The sequence below is a fragment of the Schistocerca piceifrons genome, chromosome 2, assembly GCF_021461385.2.
Source record: "Schistocerca piceifrons isolate TAMUIC-IGC-003096 chromosome 2, iqSchPice1.1, whole genome shotgun sequence".
NCBI lineage: Eukaryota > Metazoa > Arthropoda > Insecta > Orthoptera > Acrididae > Schistocerca > Schistocerca piceifrons.
The window spans coordinates 425,376,751-425,403,048 of record NC_060139.1 but is presented as its reverse complement, the minus strand read 5'-3'; the positions used below and the strand labels follow the sequence as shown (position 1 = coordinate 425,403,048).

Sequence of the window (26,298 nt, the reverse complement as noted above, 5' to 3'; positions counted from 1 at the left end):
CTGAAAACTGATGCCAAAGCTGGGGACCAGTCTTCTGTATAGGCCCTCGTACTGCTGGAACAGCGTTGCCAAATGTGTATCTGTGCAGGATTGGAGAGGTCAGGCCAGGAAGTGGATATCTAATGTGGGTAGTGTTTTAATAATCAACAGAAAATCTGTTAAACATTATGTCAGGTTTACTGCATAATTAGGGAGCCACATGGTGCACCCAGGGAAGTCACGTAACGCCTCTAGGGGCCATCTATGGCCAAAGTGTCGAGTGTACCATAGGAGAATAGGAAAAGAGTGTTGTCAAGACAGGAGTCAGCAGCCAGCAACAGAGAAAGTGAGCTCATTTTGAGCTTTGTGTTCGCAGCTTTAGAGGCCTTACGGAGCAGTTTCCTATACTCACATTGGTACAGGGTTGCAGGTTACATTCACAAGGCATCCATTTGTCAGCAGTCGTTAACCATGAGAACGATGCTAGCCCAGTAGCATGGGCTGGTACTGTGAGTGGTCGGGGGTGCAATCTCCCAGCAAATAGTACTCTTAACCAAAGAAATCAATTCATACGATTTTAATAAACTATCCTGATTCCTTCCAGATGTATTGTCACCTGCATACTCCTTCTCTCTTCCACAAAAGTGGAGTTATCAAGTTTGCAAAAGTTGTGATTTCTAAAATGCTCTGTTGGACAGACGGTGTTTTATGGGGACTTGATTGCTTGCACCTCATGAGTCAGTGGTATGGAACTGCAACACTCCATCAGGTGGACATAGGGACCTGTGGGGATGTTTAAAACAATAAAAAGGGGATGTAATTTAGAGGGGGGGGGGGGGGGATTATTTGCTAACTACACTTGTCTTGATTGAATAAATGCAAAGATGCAAAAGGCCTCAGAGAATTTCAGTAAGGAGAGTGAAACTATTCTGTTACAAAGTGATTTAAGTTTTTTTTTTTTTACCAACATTTGTGAGACAATTGAAGAGTATGAGGGGTTGATTTTGCTGTCTTCTACAAATTATTCCATAAAGGGAGTTAATTGGGATAAAATTTATAAGAAGTACAACCTGAACAACAACAAAAAAATATATTAGGAGCCTGTTTTTTTATCGCAAAATTTATTAGTAACATTAAAATGTGGCTGTAGGCCATGTAACATAGGAGTCTATCTTGTTATGATAATGGTAGGTGTATTGTACCAAATCATTGCCCTTGGCGCAATAACATTTATTCAAATAATGGATTATGCAAACCCAAATGAGACTACTGAACTGTACTGTCTCAAGAGCAGAATGGTTTCCATTCACTCAAGACTGATTTTAAAATAACTTGTTCCATAAATGAATGAAGGCTTAAACGTAAGGAAATAGTAGCAGAAATATTAAGATCTTCATTATAGGCCTTAATACTAAAAACACTTTTAGCACCTTTCTCAAGTCAATCACACACATAGTTAATCCCTTTGAGTCTTCAGTCTTACGACTCTTTTGCAACATACGTCCTCAATTATTTGCGGGATGTATTCCAGTCTCTGTCTTCCTCTACAGTTTTTACTCTGTGCAGCTCCCTCTAATGCTATTAGTAGCATGGAAATTGTTCCCTGGTGTCTTAACAGAAGCCATCATCATCCTGTCCCTTCTACTTGCCAGTGTTCTCCAAATGTTCCTTTACTCACCGATTCTGCAGAGAACTTCCCCTTACAGATCAATGAAGTTACTTTTGCTGGTTTGCTAAAGAGATTTGGCTTTTATTAATCCTTTCTACTGAGGCAGTCAATTTATTTGAAAACGAAGTGCTTAATTTCACACTGTTTGCTGGTTTCAACTGTTAGCTGCATTTCAAGTGCATGTATGGCATTATGCTATAATAAAGAACCAAACATGAGTACTGGTAATCCAAGAAAATTTATATACGGATGTGCATTTTAAGCCAAATTATGCACTTTAGTATGGTTCGCGAAATCCTGACGCTCTTGAAGTATCCTTTGATGTCTTGTTTCTTTTATGACATAGTGTAAGATCTTTTAATGTTTTACATGTACGAACATATGGGCTTCCTGCATCATCGTAGCTGTGCAAGCGCGGTGGTGCCAGTTATCTGGCGCTTTCTTGCAACTGCTGAAACGGACCTATTTCTAACAGGTCGCGGTAAAATATTGTGAAGGGTGGTTTGAAAAGCGTTACATTCAAAGCAGATTTCCTTTTACGCAAGATGAATTATGTGCGAGAATGTACGATTAATTTCTTAAATCACAAAGTGTTTGACTCTCATTTAAAAATCAACTCTTTGAGGACGACCATTTAGAAGAATTTCGAGCCCAGAAGATGAGACATTTGCATCGTTATTAAAAATTTTACTGGCACATTTGTGTGTGTATCTTAAAGTGCAACATGTGCAAAAAAGATAAACATTATATGTGGAAGCTTAGCTTCTCTTCCAACTTTTTAATCTTCGAGACCAACATTGTATGTGAAGGCTATGTATATTAATTTAAGCCATTAACTTTTCTTATTTGTGTATTCTCGCTGCTTAAGAGTGATCTCGCTGTTGGCTGACTATATCACATGTACTATTGGTGTCATCAGCTGGCGAGATCACGTGAATGATCCATGACGCTTACAAAAGCGCATCACAATCTCAATTTCAATGCTTCAGAAAGTGGCATGCGTTATTTGGTGGAATTCAAATTTATACCTTCGTAATACGAAAATATGCAGCGTACAGTATACTGATAATTTTTTTTCTTATGGACCATCTGACAGCAACTGATTAAAACACAATTTTAGTGCCATACGCGTTTCGCCTTTATTTTCTGCAAGGCATCCTCAGTGGCAGGTTGGGTGGTCAATTTCTTACGTATTACGCTCCCGTAGCATTTTTGGTCTTTTTCTTCTTATGAATGCCAAATTGCGGTTTTTTTTTCCCACATTCCACAGCACTATGAACTGAACAATTGTTTCAATGCAATGTTTGGAAACCAAAACATAAATCCGATTGTGTGTCTTATCCCACTCTACCAAAACCAGATGGGCAGGATGGAAAAGGCCAATCAGAAAGTGGACATGTCTGGGCAGTTTTTTAGTAATCAACAGAAAATGTGTTAAAGATTTCAGGTTTATTGCATAAGTAGGCTGCAACCTAATGGGGTAATTTAGGGAATGTAAAATGGTAATGAATCATAGCACTGTTCTTGTTTTTTATCTCTGTAAGATGAATAATTGTCAAATGTTGTTTACGACTGTTGCTTTCACCAAAGATTGACATGTGAACCTCCACATGCACCTGCACAAATAAAAAAATTGAATAAAAGTAAGACAATGTACTGTTCTTAGGGCCTCTCAATGTGTGGTTGTATTCCAAATTGTTGGCTAAGTCACTGTCCAGAGCCAACCAACACATCCATTGCACTAATCCTAAATGTTACTTATAGACTTGCACTGATGTGAGTCAAGCAACACCCTTCAGACTTCCAAAAGCATGCCTAAACTATAAATTTATTATAAATGTCACACATCAATCTGGACGTGAATTTCTTCAGCTTTTCACTTCTACTTGTTTTTGTATAGCTTTAATGGTGGTGTTCTTGTTCATATGGGTGCTATTTTTTGTTGTTACATCATTAATAAACATCAGACAAACTAATTACTGTCATACATCTTTACTTACATGTATTTACTAATGCTTTTTTTCTGTACTTTCACTATTTTGTGTCTTATTTGTTAGAGAATTCACTTTTTCATGCATGGAATATACAGTCTACCCTATAATTTGAAATATCTAATATTCACTGAAAATCAAGTAAAACTGTTAGATATTAGTCACTGGGACCTACCCACTGACACTTCTTTTGTGTGAATTGCTTAAAGTGTTAATAAGTTACTAACTTTTGAAGGTTATTTTATATCTACAACATTTAACATTTATTAACTTGTAAGATAAATCTTGTAGTGAGGATAAATCTTCACTCATACCCTTGTCTGATTTTCATCTTCAGAACCATATAACTGGCTTCTCTGTCACCAATTTGGTTTTTATTTATAATTTCCCATATTTCATATTTTCTATCAAATTGGCATTAGTGGCTATCTCCCAAGTCCACTCAGCTGGTTGGGTTTTTTGCAGCACATGGTCAGAGCCTCAGGCTGGCTGACTTGCACTCGGGATTTCTCATGCTTTGAGCTCAATCAGGCATCGCATGTCAAGGGTGCTGCCACCTACTGACCATGCCACCAAGCTCGTCTGTCATAATACATCCCTCCACAGCTGTCATTTGCCAATAGAGCTGCTAGTGTTAAGTGAGGATGCACGCACACAGCTGCATCTGTTTTTACAGTTTTTTGAAGCCATTTCCTGGATGAACCATCTCAGCACCCAGGGGTGATGGACCATTATGACCTAAGTGTCGAGTGGATCGCAGGACAGGAGGGAAAGACTTCATGTCAAGTTGGGAGAGAGGCTTAGGTCATCTGTGCCCAGAACTCTGAGCAGTTTGCTATGCTCTTATTGGTCAATGGTTGCAGGTGACATTCATGAAGTGCCTGTTCTTTGCCTGTCTTTATCTGTTAGAATGATGCTAGCCCAGCAACACTGACTGGTACTGTGAGCGAGCTGTGTGAGCACTCCACCAGCAAGCAACACTCTTAACCAGAGAAATCATGTCTTTTTTTTTTTTTTTTAATTAACTTCCCTGATTGCCCCCAATGGATAGCCACCAACACATATAACTCTCATCAGGACAGCCACACAAAAGAACATTGCGTTTTGATGCAGGATAGCAAATACAGATGTCACCTCTTCATCTTTCTTGCAGTCTAAAATTAAATTCACGTCACTAGGAATAATACTGAGCCACATAAGATTAAGACAAGATGTTCAGTCAGTATTATGAATGCCCTCTTTGTTTCTGGAGTAAGTGAATGTTTTTGTATTGAAACCAGAATCAGGTCATCTTGTTTTGGCCGTCTGAGGATCATGTTAATTTGAATGAGTTTATAGTCTTCATCTAATATTCTTTCCTTTTCATACTTTGCTTCTTCATTCTCCTGTTTATGATGTTTTTGTCCTGGATGTAGCTCTGTCATGGAAACCTATCACAGCTGCAAATTTAGATTGTAAAGTTACCCAGTTTTATTCCTATTTCTTCCAGATCACTTTGTACTTTTTTTATTTAGGGGCCTGTGGGCCTCTTGTTCACAAGTAACTTTAACACCTGATGTGTGCTCTTCCTGTGGTCCATTCTAAGAAGTTGTCTTAATGAACATAATTCTTTTCCTGATGATATCTGAGCCTTCTCGATTTGGGTACAGTTCTTGGTTCACTCCTCTTCTATAGTGACCCATCTGCTCTTCTTTGAGGTTCCAAAATCCTCCAGAATATCCTTCATTCCACAAGTTCTAGACTCCTAGGTAATCCTGTTCATACAGGGTTTTAGACTTTAGGCTGCTTATAAGGCTTCAAGGCGGATTAGAGTCTGGTAATGTCTTAATTCTGCGTTGATATAAAGAGTCTTATTACTGTAGATGTTCATATCGTATTTTTATTTTAAATTCATTTTGTTTAGTCATGCTGTCATAGTTCTTATTTCTGTCAGTCCAGTTTCTCTTGTCAAGTGATGTAATTACTTGATTTAGTTTTCCTGTGCTTTTCCTTTTTATTTTATTGCCATTTCTGATTTTTGCTTCAACTTTTAGTTCTGATTATTCGATAAAAATAATGTATAATATGCTGCAAAAAGTAAGACTAACAAGTCCAACATATGTGTGGTTACATAGCCTATTTAATAACAATTAAATCAGTAATGTAGTTCAGTTTGGCTCTGGACAAAAATATTTTAAAATAATCACCTAATAATAATCACTTATCTTTTCTTTTTCTATAGGTTCTCAAAAACTGTTCTAAATCAATATTGGAAAACTTTTCATCTTTAAAAATATCTGTGACTGATGGAAGTGCCAAAATTAATAGCAGAAATTTATCCTGGATACCTTCCAGAACAAAATCATTGCCTTGGCTGGTATCATATAAATCAGCAGACTCATTTTATGAGAATAAACATGGATCACTTGTTAACAGTTTTCCAATTTTTCCAAACATTGCCGTCTCAACTAAATTCCACAGAAGTATACTACAGAGCCATTACTGTCGTAATCCACTTGTTCTTGGTAAGTAGAAAACCTAAAACATGTCTGAGATTTCACTTACTTTGTATTGTATAAAAAAACTCGCATTGTGAAAGATAACCAGACAGTTAAATTACATGTTAAGTACTATTTTAGTGGAGTATAGCCACTCATTTCATGTGATCATTGCCAAAAATATATGTGCAACAGCCTCTTCTAAAATTTTATCTTAATAAATCGCCACATTTCAGCATGGAACTGTTTATATAGAATGAGATTTTCACTCCACCGCACAGTGTGCGCTGATATGAAACTTCCTGGCAGATTAAAACTGTGTGCCCGACCGAGACTCGAACTCGGGACCTTTGCCTTTCGCGGGCAAGTGCTCTACCAACTGTTTGGAAGGTAGGAGACGAGATACTGGCAGAAGTAAAGCTGTCAGGACCGGGCGTGAGTCGTGCTTCGGTAGCTCAGATGGTAGAGCACTTGCCCGCGAAAGGCAAAAGTCCCGAGTTCAAGTCTCGGTCGGGCACACAGTTTTAGTCTGCCAGGATGTTTCTGTTTATATAGCTTTGAAACGTGATCCGGTTGTTACACAGTGAATGATAAAACCTCTTTCCATTACAAAAAACAGAAGGGAAAAAATAAGTTTGATTATATCTTGGTTTAGTGATGATTTAGGAACCCTGTAGTGAACTGCAAGTCATACCAATTGGCAGATTTGAATTGAGATTGTGGTTATAAAATACAAATCGGAAAACAGAAGAATGAAGAAAGACATTAAGTGCAGGAGAAGCGGCCAAGTGTTAAACCAAAGTATGAAGTGTAGTTTAGTAGAAGAAGAATGTGTGGTGGTGCAAAGACATTATAGATAGTTTAATAAAGTTGGAGAAATGCTAGAGTTTGTGGATAGAAGCATGTTTAACACTCCAAGGGGGATACTGATGTTAAAGATACCACCCTGAATGACTGTTATTGTGTGCTAATGTAAACGTAAATTGAACTTTATAACATTTTCTATGTCAGCCAGGTATTTAAAGGAAGGAAGGGGGGGGGGGGGGTGTTGTTGTGGGATTTGAACCAGCCTAAATTAGGCAAAATTAATTTCAACCAAATGTTTAACACAAGGTAAAATAACTGCCTTCATATTAAGTAATTATAGTAGCAAACTACATCTCATTAACAAACATGAACATTTCATTGACTGTCAGTGTGTTCGCATTGCACAGATCATGAAATGTTTGTAGGAGCCCTGAATATGTTATAGTTTAACTCAAGTACTACAACTTATTTTAGGAGCACAAATATTTCAAGAACAGATAACTGAACCTTACTCGAACTTTCACTGTCGAATTATGTATGGACAGTCTGACTAACACTATCAACATTAAATAACAGCAACAAAAACATATACGTATAAATACCCATTTACATCTACATCTATATCCAGCAAACCACTGTGAGGTGTATGGCAGAGGGTACTTCCCATTGTACCAGTTATTAAAGTTTCTTCTTGTTTCATTCACACATGGAATGCAGGAAGAATGATTGTTTGAATGCCTCTGTGTGTGCAGTGATTATTCTAATCTTATCCTATTGATCCCCATGAGAGCGATACGTAGGGGGTTGTAGCATATTCCTAGAGCAATCATTTAAAGCTGGTCCTTGAAACCTCAGTAATACACTTTCTCAGAATAGTTTACATCTATCTTAGAGTCTTACAGTTCAGTTCCTTCAGTATCTCTATGACATTCTTCCACGGATTAAGCAACCCTGTGACCATTCGTACTGCCCTTCTCTGTATATGTTCAGTATCCCTGTGTTAGTCCTATCCAGTAGGGGTCCCACATACTTGAGCAGTATTCTAGAACTTGTCGCACAAGTGATTTGTAAGCAATCTCATTTGTAGACTGATTGCACTTCCCCAGTGTTCTATCAATAAACTGCAGTATGCTACCTGCTTTAACCACAACTCAACCTATGTGATCATTCCATTTTATATCCCTCCAAGGTGTTACACCCAGATATATGTATGAGTTGGCAGATTCCAGGAGTGACTCATTGACATTATAGTCGTAGGATACATTTTTTCGTTTTGTGAATTGCAAAATTTTACATTTCTGAATTTATAGAGCAGGTTGCCAAACTCTGCACCACTTTGAAATCGTATTAAGATCTGACTGAATGTGTATGTAGCTTCTTTCAGATAGTGCTTCATTGTAGATAACTGCATCATCTGCAAAAGGTCTTATTTTACTATTAATATTGTCTGCAAGGTCATTAATGAACAACGTGAATGGCAAGGGTCCCTGCCTACTTCTCTGGGGCACACCTGAAGTTCCTTCTACATCTGACGATGATTCTCCATCCAAGGTAACATGTTGTATTCTCCCTCCAAAACATCGTCAGCCTAGTCACAAATTTCACTTTATACCCCCATATGATCATACTTTTGGTAATATTTGTAGGTGTGGTACTGAGTCAAATGGTTTTCGGAAATCAAGATTTACAGCATCTATCTAATTGGCTTGACTCAAAGCTTTCACTATGTCATCCAAGAAAAGTGAGTTCGGTTTCACATGTTCTGTGTTTTCGGAATCCATGCTGGTTGGCATTGAGGAGGTCATTCTATTCAAGGTACCTCATCATATTAGAGCTCAGAATATGTTCTAAGATTCTACAAGAAATTGATGTCAAGGAAATTTGACAGTAGTTTTGCGTATCACTTCTACTACCTTTCTTGTAGATGGATGTGACCTGTGCCTTTTTCCTAGAATGGGGCATGGTTTTTTGTTCAAGGGATCTATGATAGAATATAATCAGAAGAGGTGGCTAACTCGGCCACAAATTCAGTACAGAATTTGACAGGGATTCAGTAGGACCCTGGAGCTTTGTTCAGTTTTAATGATTTCAGCTGTTTGTCAACACCACTGACACTAATACTTATTTCATTCATTGTTTCAGTGGTACAAGGATTAAATTGGGGCAATTCATCTGGATTTTACTAACTTTGGTGCCACTAACAGCCGTTACCATTACGTGTGGCCAGTATTACGTTGGGTTCTGTGAAAGATCACTTGATAGTATTCTGCAATGGTAGCTATTGAAGGCATCGCGCATTGCTCTCTTGACGGCCAAATGTGTTCCATTTGGCATCTCGATCTATAGCCCTAAGCTTCATTTTACACCTATTACACAGTAATCTCTGTTTCTTTAGAAGTTTCTCTACGTGGAAGTTCCCTCCCATTATGAACTGTTCTAGTTGATACATAACTATCCAGTTCATGATCAACTACTAATTTAAACTTGAGTCAGAGTTCCTGTACATGCTCCTGCCCTGTGCTGAAAGTATCAAGTTTCTCATCGCAGTATGACACTACAGATTTTTTATTGAGTTTACTGAACATATATGTCTTTCTGCTTGTTTTAATTGTTCATGCTTGTTTTAATTGTTCATTGTATTTCCACAATTATTGTTGCCCCAACTGCATTATGGCCACTGATGCCACTTTCTGTATGGACATTCCCAAAGAGGTCAGGTCGATTTGCGGCAAATAGATTCAATATATTTCCATCATGAGTGGGCTTCCTAACTACCTGTTCTAGGTAGTTTTCAGAGAAGGCATTTAGTATTTGCCCGCACCTGATACTGAATCTTGCCCAAACAGTCTCACATGTGCTTTAATTTATATCTCAATGGATTTTAGTTTCTTGTCTACTGTGACAAATACACCACCTCCATTTCTGATTTGCATATCCTTTCAATGTACACTTAGCACTTCAAACTGTGGCACTTTGTTGCAATTCTCCGGCAGTTTACCATTAGGATTTTAATACTATCACCTGTGGGTTGCTTTTTTCTGATTCTACAGTGATGCTTCTCGTTTTCCTACAGCTATCGTTATCTGGATTGGATGGAGAGATGCCAGAAGGCAAGAAAGCAGCATTCATAGTTGATACAGGCATAATATTTTATTTAAATAAAAGTCAGCAACCTTATGAGTCAGTAAAATAGCTTTTAAAAATAAGTAAGAAATTAAACAATTTGTCAAATATTACTGATGAAATGAGATTAGCAATTGACATCATCAAAAGATATTTTAAACAATTATGAGAATAAGCAGGTTGTCAAAAATTGACAGGTATCTGAAGTCAGCATATTAGTAGTCAAAACCTTAATATTTACAAAATTTTTCAGTTGGGTTTTAAATACGTCTTAAATAGTTGCAGTCAGTTTGGTAACAGTAACACAAGCAGTGTGTTGCATCCATTGGTGATGTAAGTTCTGAACCTGGAGAAGTAGTACAGATACAATTCAATCTTCGTTTATTCGGTATGGACTGTGGGACAACGGCTGGCATGTATTTCTTGATGCAATGATTTATCAACAACCATATGTATTGCATAAATTTATTTTATGAACTTCTTATGTGCTACCAGTTTCAGCATTACATTGATGCCATCTTCAGGCCCCTGTACAATGAGTAGAACAAATGTGCTATTATAAAAAATATAGAACATACGTTAACAATTGACAGGTATCATGTTAACTGTGTAAGTGGCTCAAAAAGACCTACAGTATATCATTAAAACTATTTGCAACATTAGGGCAAATATGCTTCTGCCCATGTCATGCTGCTGTTAATAGTTTTCACTGTTTTACTCAAATATAGTATGGTAGATGAACGCACGTATACACTATTATTCATAAATCCATACCACACAGCTTTCATAGGCCATGCAACACAACAATCAATGTACTGCATGCAAAATATATATATATATATATATATATATATATATATATATATAAGAGGGAAACGTTTCACGCGGGAAAAATATATTTAAAAACAAAGATGATGTGACTTACCATACGAAAGCGCTGGCAGGTCGATAGAAACACAAACAAACACATACATACACACAAAATTATAGCTTTCGCAAGCAATGGTTGCTTCGTCAGGAGAGAGGGAAGGAGAGGGAAAGACGAAAGGATGTGGGTTTTAAGGGAGAGGGTAAGGAGTCATTCCAATCCCGGGAGCGGAAAGACTTACCTTAGGGGAAAAAAGGAAAGGTATACACACTCTCTCTCTCTCTCTCTCTCTCTCTCTCTCTCTCTCTCTCTCTCTCTCTCACACACACACACACACACACACACACACACACACACACACACACACACACACACACACACACACACACACAAGCAGACATGACATTATGACAGCTGCCACTCATTCCACATCAAACGGTCCCTTCCCTACAGCCTAGATCTTCGTGGCAAACGAATCTGCTCCAGTCCGGAATCCCTGAACCATTACACCAACAACCTGAAAACAGCTTTCGCATCCCGCAGCTACCCTCCCGACCTGGTACAGAAGCAAATAACCAGAGCCACTTCCTCATCCCCTCAAACCCAGAACCTCCCACAGATGAACCCCAAAAGTGCCCCACTTGTGACAGGATACTTTCCGGGACTGGATCAGACTCTGAATGTGGCTCTCCAGCAGGGATACGACTTCCTCAAATCCTGCCCTGAAATGAGATCCATCCTTCATGAAATCCTCCCCACTCCACCAAGAGTGTCTTTCCACCGTCCACCTAACCTTCGTAACCTCTTAGTTCATCCCTATGAAATACCCAAACCACCTTCCCTACCCTCTGGCTCCTACCCTTGTAACCGCCCCCGGTGTAAAACCTGTCCCATGCACCCTCCCACCACTACCTACTCCAGTCCTGTAACCCAGAAGGTGTACACGATCAAAGGCAGAGCTGCGTCTGAAAGCACCCACGTGATTTACCAACTGACCTGCCTACACTGTGAAGCTTTCTATGTGGGAATGACCAGCAACAAAATGTCCATTCGCATGAATGGACACAGGCAGACAGTGTTTGTTGGTAATGAGGATCACCCTGTGGCTAAACATGCCTTGGTGCATGGCCAGCACATCTTGGCACAGTGTTACACCGTCCGAGTTATCTGGATACTTCCCACTAACACCAACCTGTCAGAACTCCGGAGATAGGAACTTGCCCTTCAGTATATCCTCTCTTCTCATTACCCGCCAGGCCTCAATCTCCGCTAATTTCAATTTTCGCCGCTCATACCTCACCTGTCTTTCAACAACATCTTTGCCTCTGTACTTCCGCCTCGACTGACATCTCTGCCCAAACTCTTTGCCTGTACAAATGTCTGCTTGTGTCTGTGTATGTGCGGATGGATATGTGTGTGTGTGCGCGCGCGAGTGTATACCCCTTCTTTCCACCTAAGGTAAGTCTTTCCGCTCCCGGGATTGGAATGACTCCTTACCGTCTCCCTTAAAACCCACATCCTTTCGTCTTTCCGTCTCCTTCCCTCTTTCCTGATGAGGCAACAGTTTGTTATATAAAAAAATAAAATACATGAAAATGTGACATAACCATGTCAAAACACATCGATGTTTGCAAACCGCCTGAGTCTGTGTCACCTGGTCACCAAGAGCTGTTGCATAATGGTATGTCGAGCATAAAATGTAGTGTGCTGATGTCTTCTTGAAACTCTATCATTTACCCCACTGTTTTGTATTTTAGATTTGATTCACGGATCCAGTTATATTGCTCCTTCCATGTACAGCGATTTTAAGACTGACGTGTGGTGAGTGATATATTTTACTCTGTAACATGCTAATTATGATCTTCTTTGATTATGCATCATAATATTGTAGTAATGTATTAGAGAAGGTGCTTGAAAGGTTATAAGTAGCGTGAGAGTTAGATTCTGGTGTATAAATATCTTACCCGATACAAAAATTTTTTAGGCGGTGATTATTCATACAGCTTTTTCATAATGTTTACTGTGTTCAGTTATTTCCGACACCTCTCTGGCATGTTGGGCAGTAGGGTTACGCAATGTTTGCATTTCGTCTGTCAACCTCTTCCCATATGAATCTTAGTAAATGCGAGTATTGACTTTTAATATCACGGCAACACCTGATGTAGATATAAGTGACAGGATGGACAATATTTAGTGGTTTAGAATAAGGTGTAGGTAGCCATCAACACCGAAGTTAGGGGGTTGTTATCTGAAGTTCACATATTTTTTATATTTTTAGTTTTGACTTGTAGATGTTGAGTGTTTGTGCTTGGTTCGCATCAGATCTGTATTATTTGAACTTAATCGAACCACTGCGTCCCCATTGAATTACTTGGCCTCGATACATTTGAGGCCAGTGAGTCTTTACAGCTATATGCTAACGTTAGAGATGATGTTTTAGACTTACTTCTGATAAAATTTTCTTGTTAGTTGTTCCTATAACCTTACTACAATTTAGTTATAAGGGTGCATTTACCACAGTGAGTATGTGGTTAGCTGGTATCTAGGAAGGATGAACAGTTTACAGACACAGCATTATAGGCGGTAGCCTGTCAGGATTTAATGATAAAGTATGCATAAATAGGCAGTGACTTACATTTTAACTTGTTGGTCCAGGTAATCAGTGATGTACCAGCAAAATTACTGATACTCTCATAGATATTGTTAGGTCAATGTTGCCATACATCACCAAATGAGATACTTATAATACTTGAGTACTGATGATCATGGGGACTTCAGTATTATACTTTGGAATTTTACATACCACACTTAGATGCTATTTTGATATTTGCCAATATAAGGCACATGTGGGTCAATACTACATTTGTTCCCCACCTGTGGAAGTTGTCCACTGCCATAACTTTCAAATGTGTCCAGCATCATTTTCCAACCCCTTTGGATTACTGTACTGTTCACCTGTCTTTGCACCCTTGGGTTGCCACTTAAACAGTTTTATACTTGATGTAACATTGCATTTTCTTGACACTTAGCTGATGTGTATAAATTCGTTATTTTTTTTATTTTAGCTAGTCAAATATTTTTACCAGGTTTTAGGTGCCAAGACATTTTGACCCATGCAGACAGTTTCCAACTCATTAAGGTCATTAGACGAAATACGATGACACTGGATGATGTACTTAAGAATCTGATAGTCATCTCATGTGTTACTACACCCGGCCTTAATGCAACCTGGAGAATGATTTGACATGGTTACAGGTGGTACCCTTAGTCTTAGGGATGGTATACATTTCATTTTGAGGTTTATGTTCGGGCTTGCCGCGCCCTATATCTTTCTTTTTCTTCCTTTCCTTTTCATTCGTTCGATTCCATTTGGTATAATCCTACATAATTGTATAGGACTTATATGTAGGGAGATAGACATTTTTGATATACAGAGATAGAGAATCTTCTTTGTAACTATGACTATACGAGTCAGATACTGTTGTTGCATTAATCCACTCAGCACAGCGCGGGGTGGTCTAACATACGGGTTCTAACGATGTGCCTACGGTGACCAGGTGTTTGATGGTTTTCTATAGTACGATTGCATTGGTTTAGTTCGTGAATGCAATTGGTTTTATTAAGACAAATTCTTTTATGCTTTTTATCGTTAATATTGCGGCAGCTATTTGTCGTACCACACATAATATGACCTAGGCTACACACATGTGACTTATATATTTTGACATGGTTATGTCACATTTTCTTGTATTTTAATTTTTTATTTTTTATTATTTACACACTCACACACACTTCCACTAGACATATGATTGTATGCAGTACATTGATTTTTGTGTTGCATGGCCTATTACAACTGTGTGGTATGGATTTGTGAATAGTAGTGTATACATGTGTTCATCTACCATGCTATATTCGAGTAAAACACTGAAAAATATTAACAACAGCATGACATAGGCAGAAGCATATTTGCCCTAATGTTGCGTATAGTTTTAATGATATGCAATATGTCTTTTTGGGATGATACCTGTCAATTGTTAATGTATATTCTATATTTTTTTATAATAGTACATTTGTTCTACTCATTGTACAGGGGCCTGAAGATGGCATCAATGTAATGCCAAAACTGGTAGCACATAAGAAGTTCATAAAATAAATTTATGCAATACATATGGCTGTTGGTAAATTATTGCATCAAAAGATACAATTCAGTCCCATGACAAGTGGGATAACCTGACGGACAGAGTGGGTGGTATGAACTCGTCTCTATGGATGTATTGGTGGATGAGGCAGGTCCAGTACAATGTGAACTACAACAGACTAAGAACTAACCTTTGAAAACTAGTAACAGTGTACAGCTTTGCAAAGGGCAGCACATATTTCATTATGTTACCATTTAAGAGCCATACATAAGTAAAGAACAACCATCTACCCAATCATCGAATATGGCGATAAGCAACAAAGCACTGGACAACTAGGTAGCACTCTGATTACAGAAATGAAAAAATCAATAAGGCTTAATTGGCAATCAGTTACTTGTACTAATTATGCAACAGGAATAGTCATTGTGCGCTATTTTGAAATGGAAGAAAATTCAAACTCACTGACTGAATTATTTTTTGTACAGTTTTGTGTATTTCTTACAGAAATGTGTTACATAGGCTTCTTATAAGCCTTATGTGTCCTATATGTACAATGTCAGTCATGTAAATAGTAAGTTCAGCACATTTTATAATTTTTTATTTGTGCTCCTCTGCCTTTTTCATTCTTGCCTAAATCATTTCGTTTTAGAGTGCTTCCTTCCAGCTTTTCTATTCAATACAGTACTACATTTCTTAAGTGCAAATCAGAGACATACATTACAATTTAGTACATATATGACATAACTTTGAAACACACATTTATAAACTATTTCAAGATTGCATATATTGACAGAAGAGAGAAGCAGTCACATGCATCTCAACCTGAAGTAGATAAATATTGCAGATGTTACAGTGTCAAGTTTTACACAGCAAATGCAAAAGCACATCATAATGTGTATGAAAACTGGGTATACATCACTCAGAAATCAAAGCTTACTTTTGTGAGTGAAAAATAAATTTAATAAAAAAAAAAAAATGCTTCAAGAGGAATTGTTTTTGCATACAGGGAGATTAAATGGGCCAATGTAGAAGGTGTTGAGAGTTTTTCAGAGTTGGTGCAGTGGCGGTTTGAGGTACTAGAAGTTGTTCAGTGTAACTGCAGACAATTTCAATAAATATATCGTCATCACAGTAACACCTAATAGCTCTTAGATTGGTCATAATAATGTGTAGAGTAAATGAAGACATGCCACGAATAAAAATACTGGTGCTATCAACTATACGGTCATGCAGTCTAACTCAAACAGCATCAGCCATTTCTAGAGGGACTGAGCAGTAGGTACACAGAAGGATGGTGTTTATTATTGTAAAAAGATAAAGTAAATTGAATAATAGTTCTAAGTTAAAACATAGTGTTGGAAGGGGGGGAAAATAAATCTGGAGTAGTGTCCTCAGAGAGATAACATGTATCTACATGTTGTAGGTATGACATATTCAAAACCTGTATTACACAATCTTCTATAGCTTTCAGCTAAGTGATATTCAGGTAGTATTGTGGTCAACAAACAATTTAAAAGAGACAGTGTGTAGCTATCTTATTATTCTTCCCTTCGAATAATTTTGTACATCCGCAAACAGGGTCTGAATTTATATAGATGTTAAGCATTATTGTAATGTATGTTATATCAAAATGTGGCATACTACTGAAGTTGTGAAAGATTGATGGACACCATACAGGTAGATGGTGTGTTGCCCACTTAAAAACCTTTATAGACTGCCTTTTAAATTATATTTTGCACAGTTGAGTCATTGAAAACATTGTATATTTGTCTTTCTTCGTATGTGTTGCAATAGCTGATTGCCTCTTGCAATTTTTACAGGTGTTTCAGCAAGGGGTTTCAAGACAGAACGTAGTATACAGTCTGAAAAAGCAAGAAATCCTAGCCTGATTTTAAGGTTACGTGAATCACTAAAGCCAAATTTACCCGGCAGCACTACCCATGATGGCCATATTGATAGACTAGTTGATTCTGAAACAGAAAGACTGAAAGGTCAGCTTTTAAATTGAATATTTTGCATGTTCAAGCCTCTTTCCTCTGCCAGTGATCACTAATACGTTCAATAAAATAAAGATTGTGATAAAAATTAAATTAATGATTTTCATTAGTTGTTGTCATCATTTGATTTATTTCTACATCTTTGTTATCTCAACAACTAGAGGTATATTTCTGATTGCAGGAGGGTATTCAGGTTTGTTGAATCAAAATATGTATGTTGAAATAGCTTTTTGTTGGCACTTTATCATTCACATAGAGCAGATCTGGGCAAAGAGTGGCCCGTGGGTTGCTGTAACAACTTATACATTTTCTGAACTGCAAAGTTCACTAATGCACACTATAATTTTAAAAAGTATGCCCTTCACTAACCTCTGCTTCCACAAAGTGTCCCCCAAGCTAAAACTGCTGGCCACCCATGACAAGATCATTTAATTCTCTTCATTATAAGACATCACAATTTCAACATTCAAATATATCTGAAACGCAGAGTACAACGTGATGCACGAAGTCCAGTTATTTCCCACCAATTTCATATGACTTATATTCCAATTAAGTACTCACCAACAAGGGCAAAGTTAAGCATGTATGAAAGAAATTATTTTATGTAAAAAGTGAATTACCTACCAGTAATCTTGTCTTTTGAAGTTATTTTAAAAGTTTACAATTAAAAATTTGAAGTGTCAGCGGCTTCAAATGGAAATAAAATTCAATAAATACATTTTGAAACAAATCCAATATATGAAAAGTAATTAAGTTTTTTGAAAAATAATAGTATTATTTATGTTAGAGCCTTTTTTGAATACACACATTTTGTATTTTAGGGTACAAAACTATTTTAATGATGTCATTAAAACTATGTCGAATGCAAAGTTACAGTTTTGTACTTGTCTGTATTGTATAGTAAATATGTGGAGTGTGTCAAATAATCAATTTCTTTTAATGTATCAAAAAGTACTATACCTAGCTAAAGATGAGTGATTGACCTGTTCCATTACAATGCTTATTCATCGTGAATTTATATAACAATCTCTGATCAAGGGTTGATTGATTTTGTTGTCAATGATGGTGATGATTGTATTATTTAGATTGTTGTAAGTGAATCATATATATTAGTGTAAATTTTATTCTTTTGTCATCAGTAATTTTGCAAATGACAATTTAAACTTATTTTAAAATATATGCCCACACATGCAATAAACATTTTAAGTAGCAATCACTGATAGAAACAGAAAAAAAGTCATATAGACAACTCTCTTTCAGGTATTCTGTCTTATTCATCATTTACTTCTGTGTATGAGGCTCCTTCCAGGACCTACATTAGAATGAGTTTGTTGTCGTGTCTTATCTGATGAGTTCTTGAAATTTAACGAAACTTCTCCAATGAGAACAACAGGCAAGATATTGACTGTGCAAAGAAAATTCATTTGAAACTAGCTGTTCAAGGCCATGTGCTACTTTGGCTTTCTCTGGTTAAATAGAAAAGAAATTTCAGAGAAACCATGTTTCTAATGTGTATTAGTATTATATATATATATGTGCTTCTCTCCCCTGTCTATAGTCTATTCCCCCCCCCCCCCCCCTCCTCTCCCACTGATCTTGCACCTTGTTTATTGTTGTTGCACATTCATATTCTGTAGTGGTATTCAAATCATAAGCCACAAATACAACTTTCCTGTTTGCTAACAACATTCTACTATTATGTATTTTATGTATTACTTATATTAAGAGTAGTCTATGTTTATTTGAATGTTCATTTGAATTTAAGTAATTTGATCAAGAACTTTTCTATGTTTTTTTGTAATAATGCTTCCTTTTAATGATTGCAATGACAAAAAAATGTATGATTTATTCAAGGGGAGAAGCTTCAGAAATTAAGCAAGTCAGTAATGCATTGTTCCTCCTCAGGCCCTTATACAAGCAGTTATTCGGCTTGGCAAAATTTAGAGAGCTGGCATTTGAACCTGACTGCCAAATGATTCTACTGCCACCAACATAACTTGTGTGTTAAGGACCACAAAGATAAGATATGAGAAACTGGGATTCACACGGAGTCATACAGACAGTCTTTTTTTTTTTCTTTTCCCCCCCCCCCCCCCTCGCTCTATTTGCGAGTGAAACAGGAAAGAAAATGACAAGTAGTAGTCACTGGGTACCCTCCACCATGCCCTGTATGGTGGTTTGCAGAGTATCTATACAGATGTAGCTGTAGATAGAGTTGCCGGATGTCCTCCTGAGGGATATCGTGCCAAATTCTGTCCAGTTGACATATTAGATCACCAAATCCCAAGCTCATCCCATAATGCTCCAAACGTTCATAATTGGGGAGAGATCTGATGGTCTTATTGGCCAAAGTAGGGTTTTGCTAGAATGAAGACAAGCAATAGAAACTCTTGCCACATGCAGGTGGGTATTATCTTGCTGAAATGTAAGCCCATGATGGCTTGCCATGCAGGGCAACAAAACTGCCTGTAGAATATCATCAACATATCATTGTGCTGTAAGGGTGCCGCGAATGACAACCAAAGGGGTCCTGCTATGAAATGAAATGGCACCCCAGACCCTCACTCCTAGTTGTCGGGCAATATGGCAGGTGGCAGTCAGGTTGGTATCCCACTGCTGTGCAGGACATTTCCAGACATGTCTGCACTGGTCATCAGAGGACTGGAATCTCATTGACTGTAATAGAATTGTCTTCAGGGATGATTTCCACTTCGAGCTGAGTCCCAACAACCAGCGAAAATGTGTCTGGAGACACTCTGGACAACATTCATATATATTAACCTGACTGTCACCTGCCATGTGGCCCCACAACCAGGTGTGATTCTCTGGGGTGCCATTTCATTTCACAGGAGGACCTTCTTGGTTGTCATCCACAGCCCCCTTACAGCACAGCAGTACGTTGACTATATTCTATGCCACATTTTGTTGCCTTTCATGGCAATCCATCCTGGGCTTACATTTCAGCAAACTAAAGCCCTTCTGCACACGGCAAGACGTTTTACTGATAGTCTTTGTGCTTGCCAGACACTACCTTTGCCAGCAGTGTCACCCAATCTCTCTCCTTTTGAGTAAATTTGTAGCATTATGGGCAGAGTTCTTCAACCTGCCCAGGATTTATATGATGTAACGAGCCAATTGGATAGAATTTGGCTCGATATCCCACAGGACATCCTACAACTCTGTCAATCAATGCCAAGCTGAATAACTTGCTTGCTTAAGGGTCAGAGGTGGACCAACGCGTTATTGACTTGCTGAATTTGTGAAGCTCTTTCTCTTGAATTAATCATCTAATTTTTTTGAAGTGGTAGTCATTTTTCATCTGTACATATGTAACTTCTACTGATTTTTGATTTCTGATGATCGCTTCATGGTGTGTCATTCTTTTTGCTGTAGGGTGCACTAAAAAAAGATACATACAAACACATGTATTCAAATGCACCATTGTGCCAAAATTTCAAACGAATCGATGAAGAACTTACGAAGAATTATGATTTTGTACAAATGGATACTTACATTTTTATTTGCACTGTCCAGTTACATTGTGACCCTCTGTTAAAAGCCCGAATAAGAACCCTTTGCAATGCAGATGGCTGAGAGACATGCAGGAAGATAGTCAGTGGATGGAAGGTACCTAGATTTCTCAGTTAAGGATCCAAGTTGCTAACAGCCCGATTGAGGTGGTCCCAGAGATTGTTGATTGGGTTTAAATCTGGATAGTTTGGTGTCCAGGGAAGTATACTATAGTCATCATGGTGCTCTTCGAACCACCCACGCTGCAAGCTGTTTGGCGCCTTGCATTGTCCTATTGGTAGATGTCATCATGCCGAGGAAAAACGAGCTTGTTGTAGCGGTGGACATGATCCCCAAGGATAGATGCATACTTGGGTCAATCCACTGTGCCTTTCAGAAAGATGAGATCACCCAGTGAATGCCACAAAAACATTCCCCAGACCATAATGGTCCCTCCAACTTCGACCCTTATGATGATTGTTGCAGGGTGTTTGCGTTCAGGCGTTTCGTGCTGTACACACCAACAGCCGGCTGCCCAATCAAGCACTGAACATGATTCATCTGAAAAGCCCATCTGTCGCCACTCAGTGCACATGCAGTTGCGGTATTGGCATGCATATTGCACCCTTCATCACCAGCACGCAAATTGCATCTTTTGTTACCAGTGAACAGTGGTAAGCATGGGTGCAAGAGCCAGATGCCTTCTGCTGATGCCCATATGCAGCAACATTCACTGAAAAGTCATGGGGACTCTGTTGGTAGCACCTTGGTTCATCTGACTGTCAGTTGCACATCTATTCACCCATACGTATCTCCACAGTTGTCATTCAGCCCTGTCATTTGTGGCTTGTGGTGCACCACAGTTATCTTGGCACTGATTTTGGATATGCCATTTGCCATGCATGGTATTCTCTAAAGATGGCACTATGCGAACAGTTTACAAACTTAGCTGTTTTTGGAAATGTTCCACTGCTGGCCCAAAAGCCAGCAATCACGTCCTGTTGCATATCGGATAAACTGCTCCGTTTCTGCATTATGATGACTGCACTACATCCTGCATGTGTCCGTCACACTACATCACTACACATACCTGCCACTGCTAGTGCTGCGACTTGCTGTTTGAGAGTGGTTATTGCGCATTCAGTTCGAACGTAGACAGTGGTCGTATTAATGTGACTGGATCGTGTATATAGATGAAGCCAGAAAGTGCCCACAGCAGGGCGGGGTGGATGAAGACAGCTCATCTGGGGACCGATAACCTAAACAACAACCCAGTTTTCCAAAGAGGATGTTCCGTGAGAGGCTTCCAACATAAGGCCAGATGCTTGAAATTGGAAACAACAAGACAAATGGGAAAAGATACTGAACGTATATAATAAATTCAAAACAAAAGGATGATGGTAAAGTTTCAGGAGAAACACAGGTGTATACTACACGAGCATCACAGTACCCATAAAAACAAAAACAGCAGTGCTGATTTCAGCAAATTTCATTGAACTATATAGTGAAGTAAAATAGGAAGAAAGGGCAAGGCTAACATTTCAGTTGTCAGTAACAACTCTTTTAAAACAATCAGTGGAAAAATTCGAACAAATTGATAAACAATTCTTCTGTGCAGGTGTGGAGACTCAGGAATGGAAATTTGCCGTCATTGGTTCACATTCACTATGTGAAGCTGAGAATGATCGTATGAAAGAGGTGTTTCATAAAGTAATGGAGCTACAGCTAAAGAATAAATTCCCCAACGGGAAGAATATTTGATAGCAAGATAGCAGATTCACACAGAAAAGTCTTGGTAACCAGCATTGGTGAGAGATTAATTGGCTTTCTTAAACAAAACATACCAAAAATATTAAAACAGATAGTGTAACAACAAGGAAATACACAAATGTCAGTTGCATCAAAATGCAGTAAATTCCAAATCCGTGGTTGCTTACCTTGTTGTTGTTGTTGTTGTTGTTGTTGTGGTCTTCAGTCCTGAGACTGGTTTGATGCAGCTCTCCATGCTACTCTATCCTGTGCAAGCTTCTTCATCTCACAGTACCTACTGCAACCTACATCCTTCTGAATCTGCTTGGTATATTCATCTCTTGGTCTCCCTCTACGATCCCTACCCTCCATGCTGCCCTCCAATACTAAATTGGTGATCCCTTAATGACTCAGAACATGTCCTACCAATCGATCCCTTCTTCTAGTCAAGTTGTGCCACAAACTTCTCTTCTCCCCAATCTTATTCAACACCTCCTCATTAGTTATGTGATCTACCCATCTAATCTCCAGCATTCTTCTGTGGCACCACATTTCGAAAGCTTCTATTCTCTTCTTGTCTAAACTATTTATCGTCCATGTTTCACTTCCATAGATGGCTACACTCCATACAAATACTTTCAGAAACGACTTCCTAACACTTAAATCAATACTCGATGTTAACAAATTTCTCTTCTTCAGAAACGCTTTCCTTCCCATTGCCAGTCTACATTTTATATCCTATCTACTTCGACCATCATCAGTTATTTTGCTCCCCAAATGGCAAAACTCCTTTACTACTTAAAGTGTCTCATTTCCTAATCTAATACCCTCAACATCACCCGATTTAATTTGACTACATTCCATTATCCTTGTTTTGCTTTTGTTGATGTTCATCTTATATGCTCCCTTCAAGACACCATCCATTCCGTTCAACTGCTCTTCCAAGTCCTTTGCTGTCTCTGACAGAATTACAATGTCATCGGCGAACCTCAAAGTTTTTATTTCTTCTCCATGGATTTTAATACCTACTCCTAATTTTTCTTTTGTTTCCTTCACTGCTTGCTCAATATACAGATTGAATATCATCGAGGAGAGGCTACAACCCTGTCTCACTCCCTTCCCAACCACTGCTTCCCTTTCATGCCCCTCAACTCTCGTAACTGCCATTTGGTTTCTATACAAACTGTAAATAGCCTTTCACTCCCTATATTTTACCCCTGCCACCTTCAGAATTTGGAAGAGAGTATTCCAGTCAACATTGTCAAAAGCTTTCTCTAAGTCTACAAATGCTAGAAACGTAGGTTTGCCTTTCCTTAATCTAGCTTCTAAGATAAGCCGTAGGGTCAGTATTGCCTCACGTGTTCCAATATTTCTACGGAATCCAAACTGATCTTCCCCTAGGTCGGCTTCTACTAGTTTTTCCATTCGTTTGTAAAGAATTCGCGTTAGTATTTTGCAGCTGTGACTTATTAAGCTGATAGTTCGGTAATTTTCACATCTGTCAACACCTGCTTTCTTTGGGATTGGGATTGTTATATTCTTCTTGAAGTCTGAGGGTATTTTGCCTGTCTCATACGTCTTGCTCACCAGATGGTAGAGTTTTGGCAGGACTGGCTCTCCCAAGGCCGTCAGTAGTTCGAATGGAATGTTGTCTACTCCCGGGGCCTTGTTTCGACTCGGGTTTTTCAGTGCTCTGTCGAACTCTTCACGCAGTATCATATCTCCCATTTCATCTACATCCTCTTCCATTTCCATAATATTGTCCTCAAGTACATTACCCTCTATATACTCCTTCCACCTTTCTGCTTTCCCTTCTTTGCAAAGAACTGGGTTTCCATCCGAGCTCTTGATATTCATGCAAGTGGTTCTCTTGTCTCCAAAGGCCTCTTTAATTTTCCTGTAGGCAGTATCTATCTTACCCCTAGTGAGATAAGCCTCTAGATCCTTACATTTATCCTCTAGCCATCCCTGCTTAGCCATTTTGCACTTCCTGTCGATCTCATTTTTGAGACGTTTGTATTCCTTTTTGTCCGCTTCATCTTATAAAACTGAATTTGTGATTAAAATTTCATGCTGTAAGAGGAGCTTGTGAAACAAAGCATTTTCTGATTCAGGCTAGTTGGTTCAGATTCGATGATCTTTTTTATGTCTTACTAGTGCTACATTTTCTTGTTTCCTTTGAAACACAGCTGAGTGGGCCAGTGGTCTCCATCTGACCACCTCCAATCTGAATGAAATGTTGCACAGATATTCCTTACAGAGTAAAACTGAGTGGTATAAAAGTGAACGCCAGGTACAAAGATTCATGATTTTATAAAGCTTTCAGTGGGTAACAGTAAAGAGCCGTGGGAGTCAACAGTTTCCGCCAATTTTAAGGCAGTTTAAAATTGAAACTGCTGGTAATGTAAGCGAGGTATTAGGATTAAAGGTTCTCCTGATAAAGTTTCAAAGTTGAGTTGTGACAAGTTTTCAACTATTTATGAACAAACTAAATGTATTGAATGCCTTTTATTAGTTCCACAGAGTATCATTGTCATCAATTCTACCATACTACAGTAGCTACTTCTGAGTATTCTAGAAGTTATTGATATGTGAATATGTCATCAGTAATTTGTACATCAACATTGAAGTATGCACACTTATTTATTGCTAAATATCATTAGGTCACATTTTCTTTATTCTTGTTCTCCTTTTAGAAAAAGCAAATATTTTTTAACTGGGAACAGTTTAGTTTGTTTAAAGGATTCTCTGTATAAAATTTTAAAAAATGAGTTTGAAAGAACCACAGCTAAATGTACATAACTCATCATCTTTAACATCTGCATTTTGTACAAGATGCTTAAAAAATATGTGCAGTAGTTCTGAAAAAAATAAAATAAAATAAAGAAGAAAACTTATATATGTCTGCTAACGCATTTTCATTTTGGCTGAATTTATCGTCCTATTTGAAATCTAAAACTCCACTGCTTATGGTGTGAGAAAGGTCTTTTCCTTTCTTCTTACCAAGTATTGCTAAATTTGGAACAAGTGTTAGTGTTTGAAGAAATAATAGGTGATCGTAGTCAACATTGTATCATTAGAATCTTGTACAAATATACCCAACTTAAACACATCAACAGCTACAATCTGCCTGCTAATTTTACTTTGTATTTAGCAAATCTTGCACTGTTTATGGCCTTGTGGATTTTATTTAGAGGTGTTCTAACTTTTTAGAGAACAATGTCCAAGACTTCACAAATTTGAATTAACATTTTCTGGAGGTTCCATTTGTTCATCACCAGCCTGTGAAGCCTTCAAGGAAGATATGGAATAACATGTTTGTTTTGAACATCATTCTGGCGTAAAATGAGCCTTCTTAATTCAGCTGCTCTGGTTTTGTCAAGACCATATAAGCTGTTTTTAATAGCGCGATTTCTTTTTGCAAAAGGATTGTAACAGTGTTTTTGCAAGGATTCAAACTGAATGAAAAGCAACGTTTCTCAATCCATATGCCCTGCTCAGAATTATTGTAGTGAGACACCCTTGTCCTACATGATCTTCAAGTTGACTAGTAAACAAAACAAATTACTTAGTGTAAAAAAGTGACAAATTTCTTGCTTATCAATAAAAAATCAGAACAATATACCACTAATTCATAGATTATTTGGTGGATGTGTGTAATAATTGAATGGGTGGATTGGTACCAATTAGTGCCTAATGCATGCTGCATTTTAATAGTTGGTGCCAGCCACCAACAAGCATGTTCTTCTTGAATTTTTTTCACCCTGGATTCCCATTATCATAATAATTTCTGGGTTAGTATTGGATACAGACAAAAAATAGAAATAGTGGCAAGTATACCAAACTACAGTACGTAAAAAAAGAAAATCTATTAAGTATAATAATCTGAATCTGTGTCAGTGGTATTTTCAAGCACTTTTTTAAACCTTATGCAGAGCATCTCCAAAATAAACAAAACTTTTTCTTACTTTTTCTAATAAAACAAAACT

General features: G+C 38.0%; 1 protein-coding gene across 1 annotated transcript in view; it reads left to right on the top strand.

Moving 5' to 3' along the window:
* The window catches only part of LOC124776714 (ATP-dependent zinc metalloprotease YME1L-like), a 94,612-nt gene that overhangs the window by 14,602 nt on the left and 53,712 nt on the right, over nucleotides 1-26,298 (top strand). Inside the window, exons 3-4 of the mRNA XM_047251826.1 lie at nucleotides 5,861-6,143; nucleotides 16,874-17,044. Of these exons, the coding sequence (XP_047107782.1) occupies nucleotides 5,861-6,143; nucleotides 16,874-17,044 (454 nt within the window). The remainder of the gene's footprint in view (nucleotides 1-5,860; nucleotides 6,144-16,873; nucleotides 17,045-26,298) is intronic.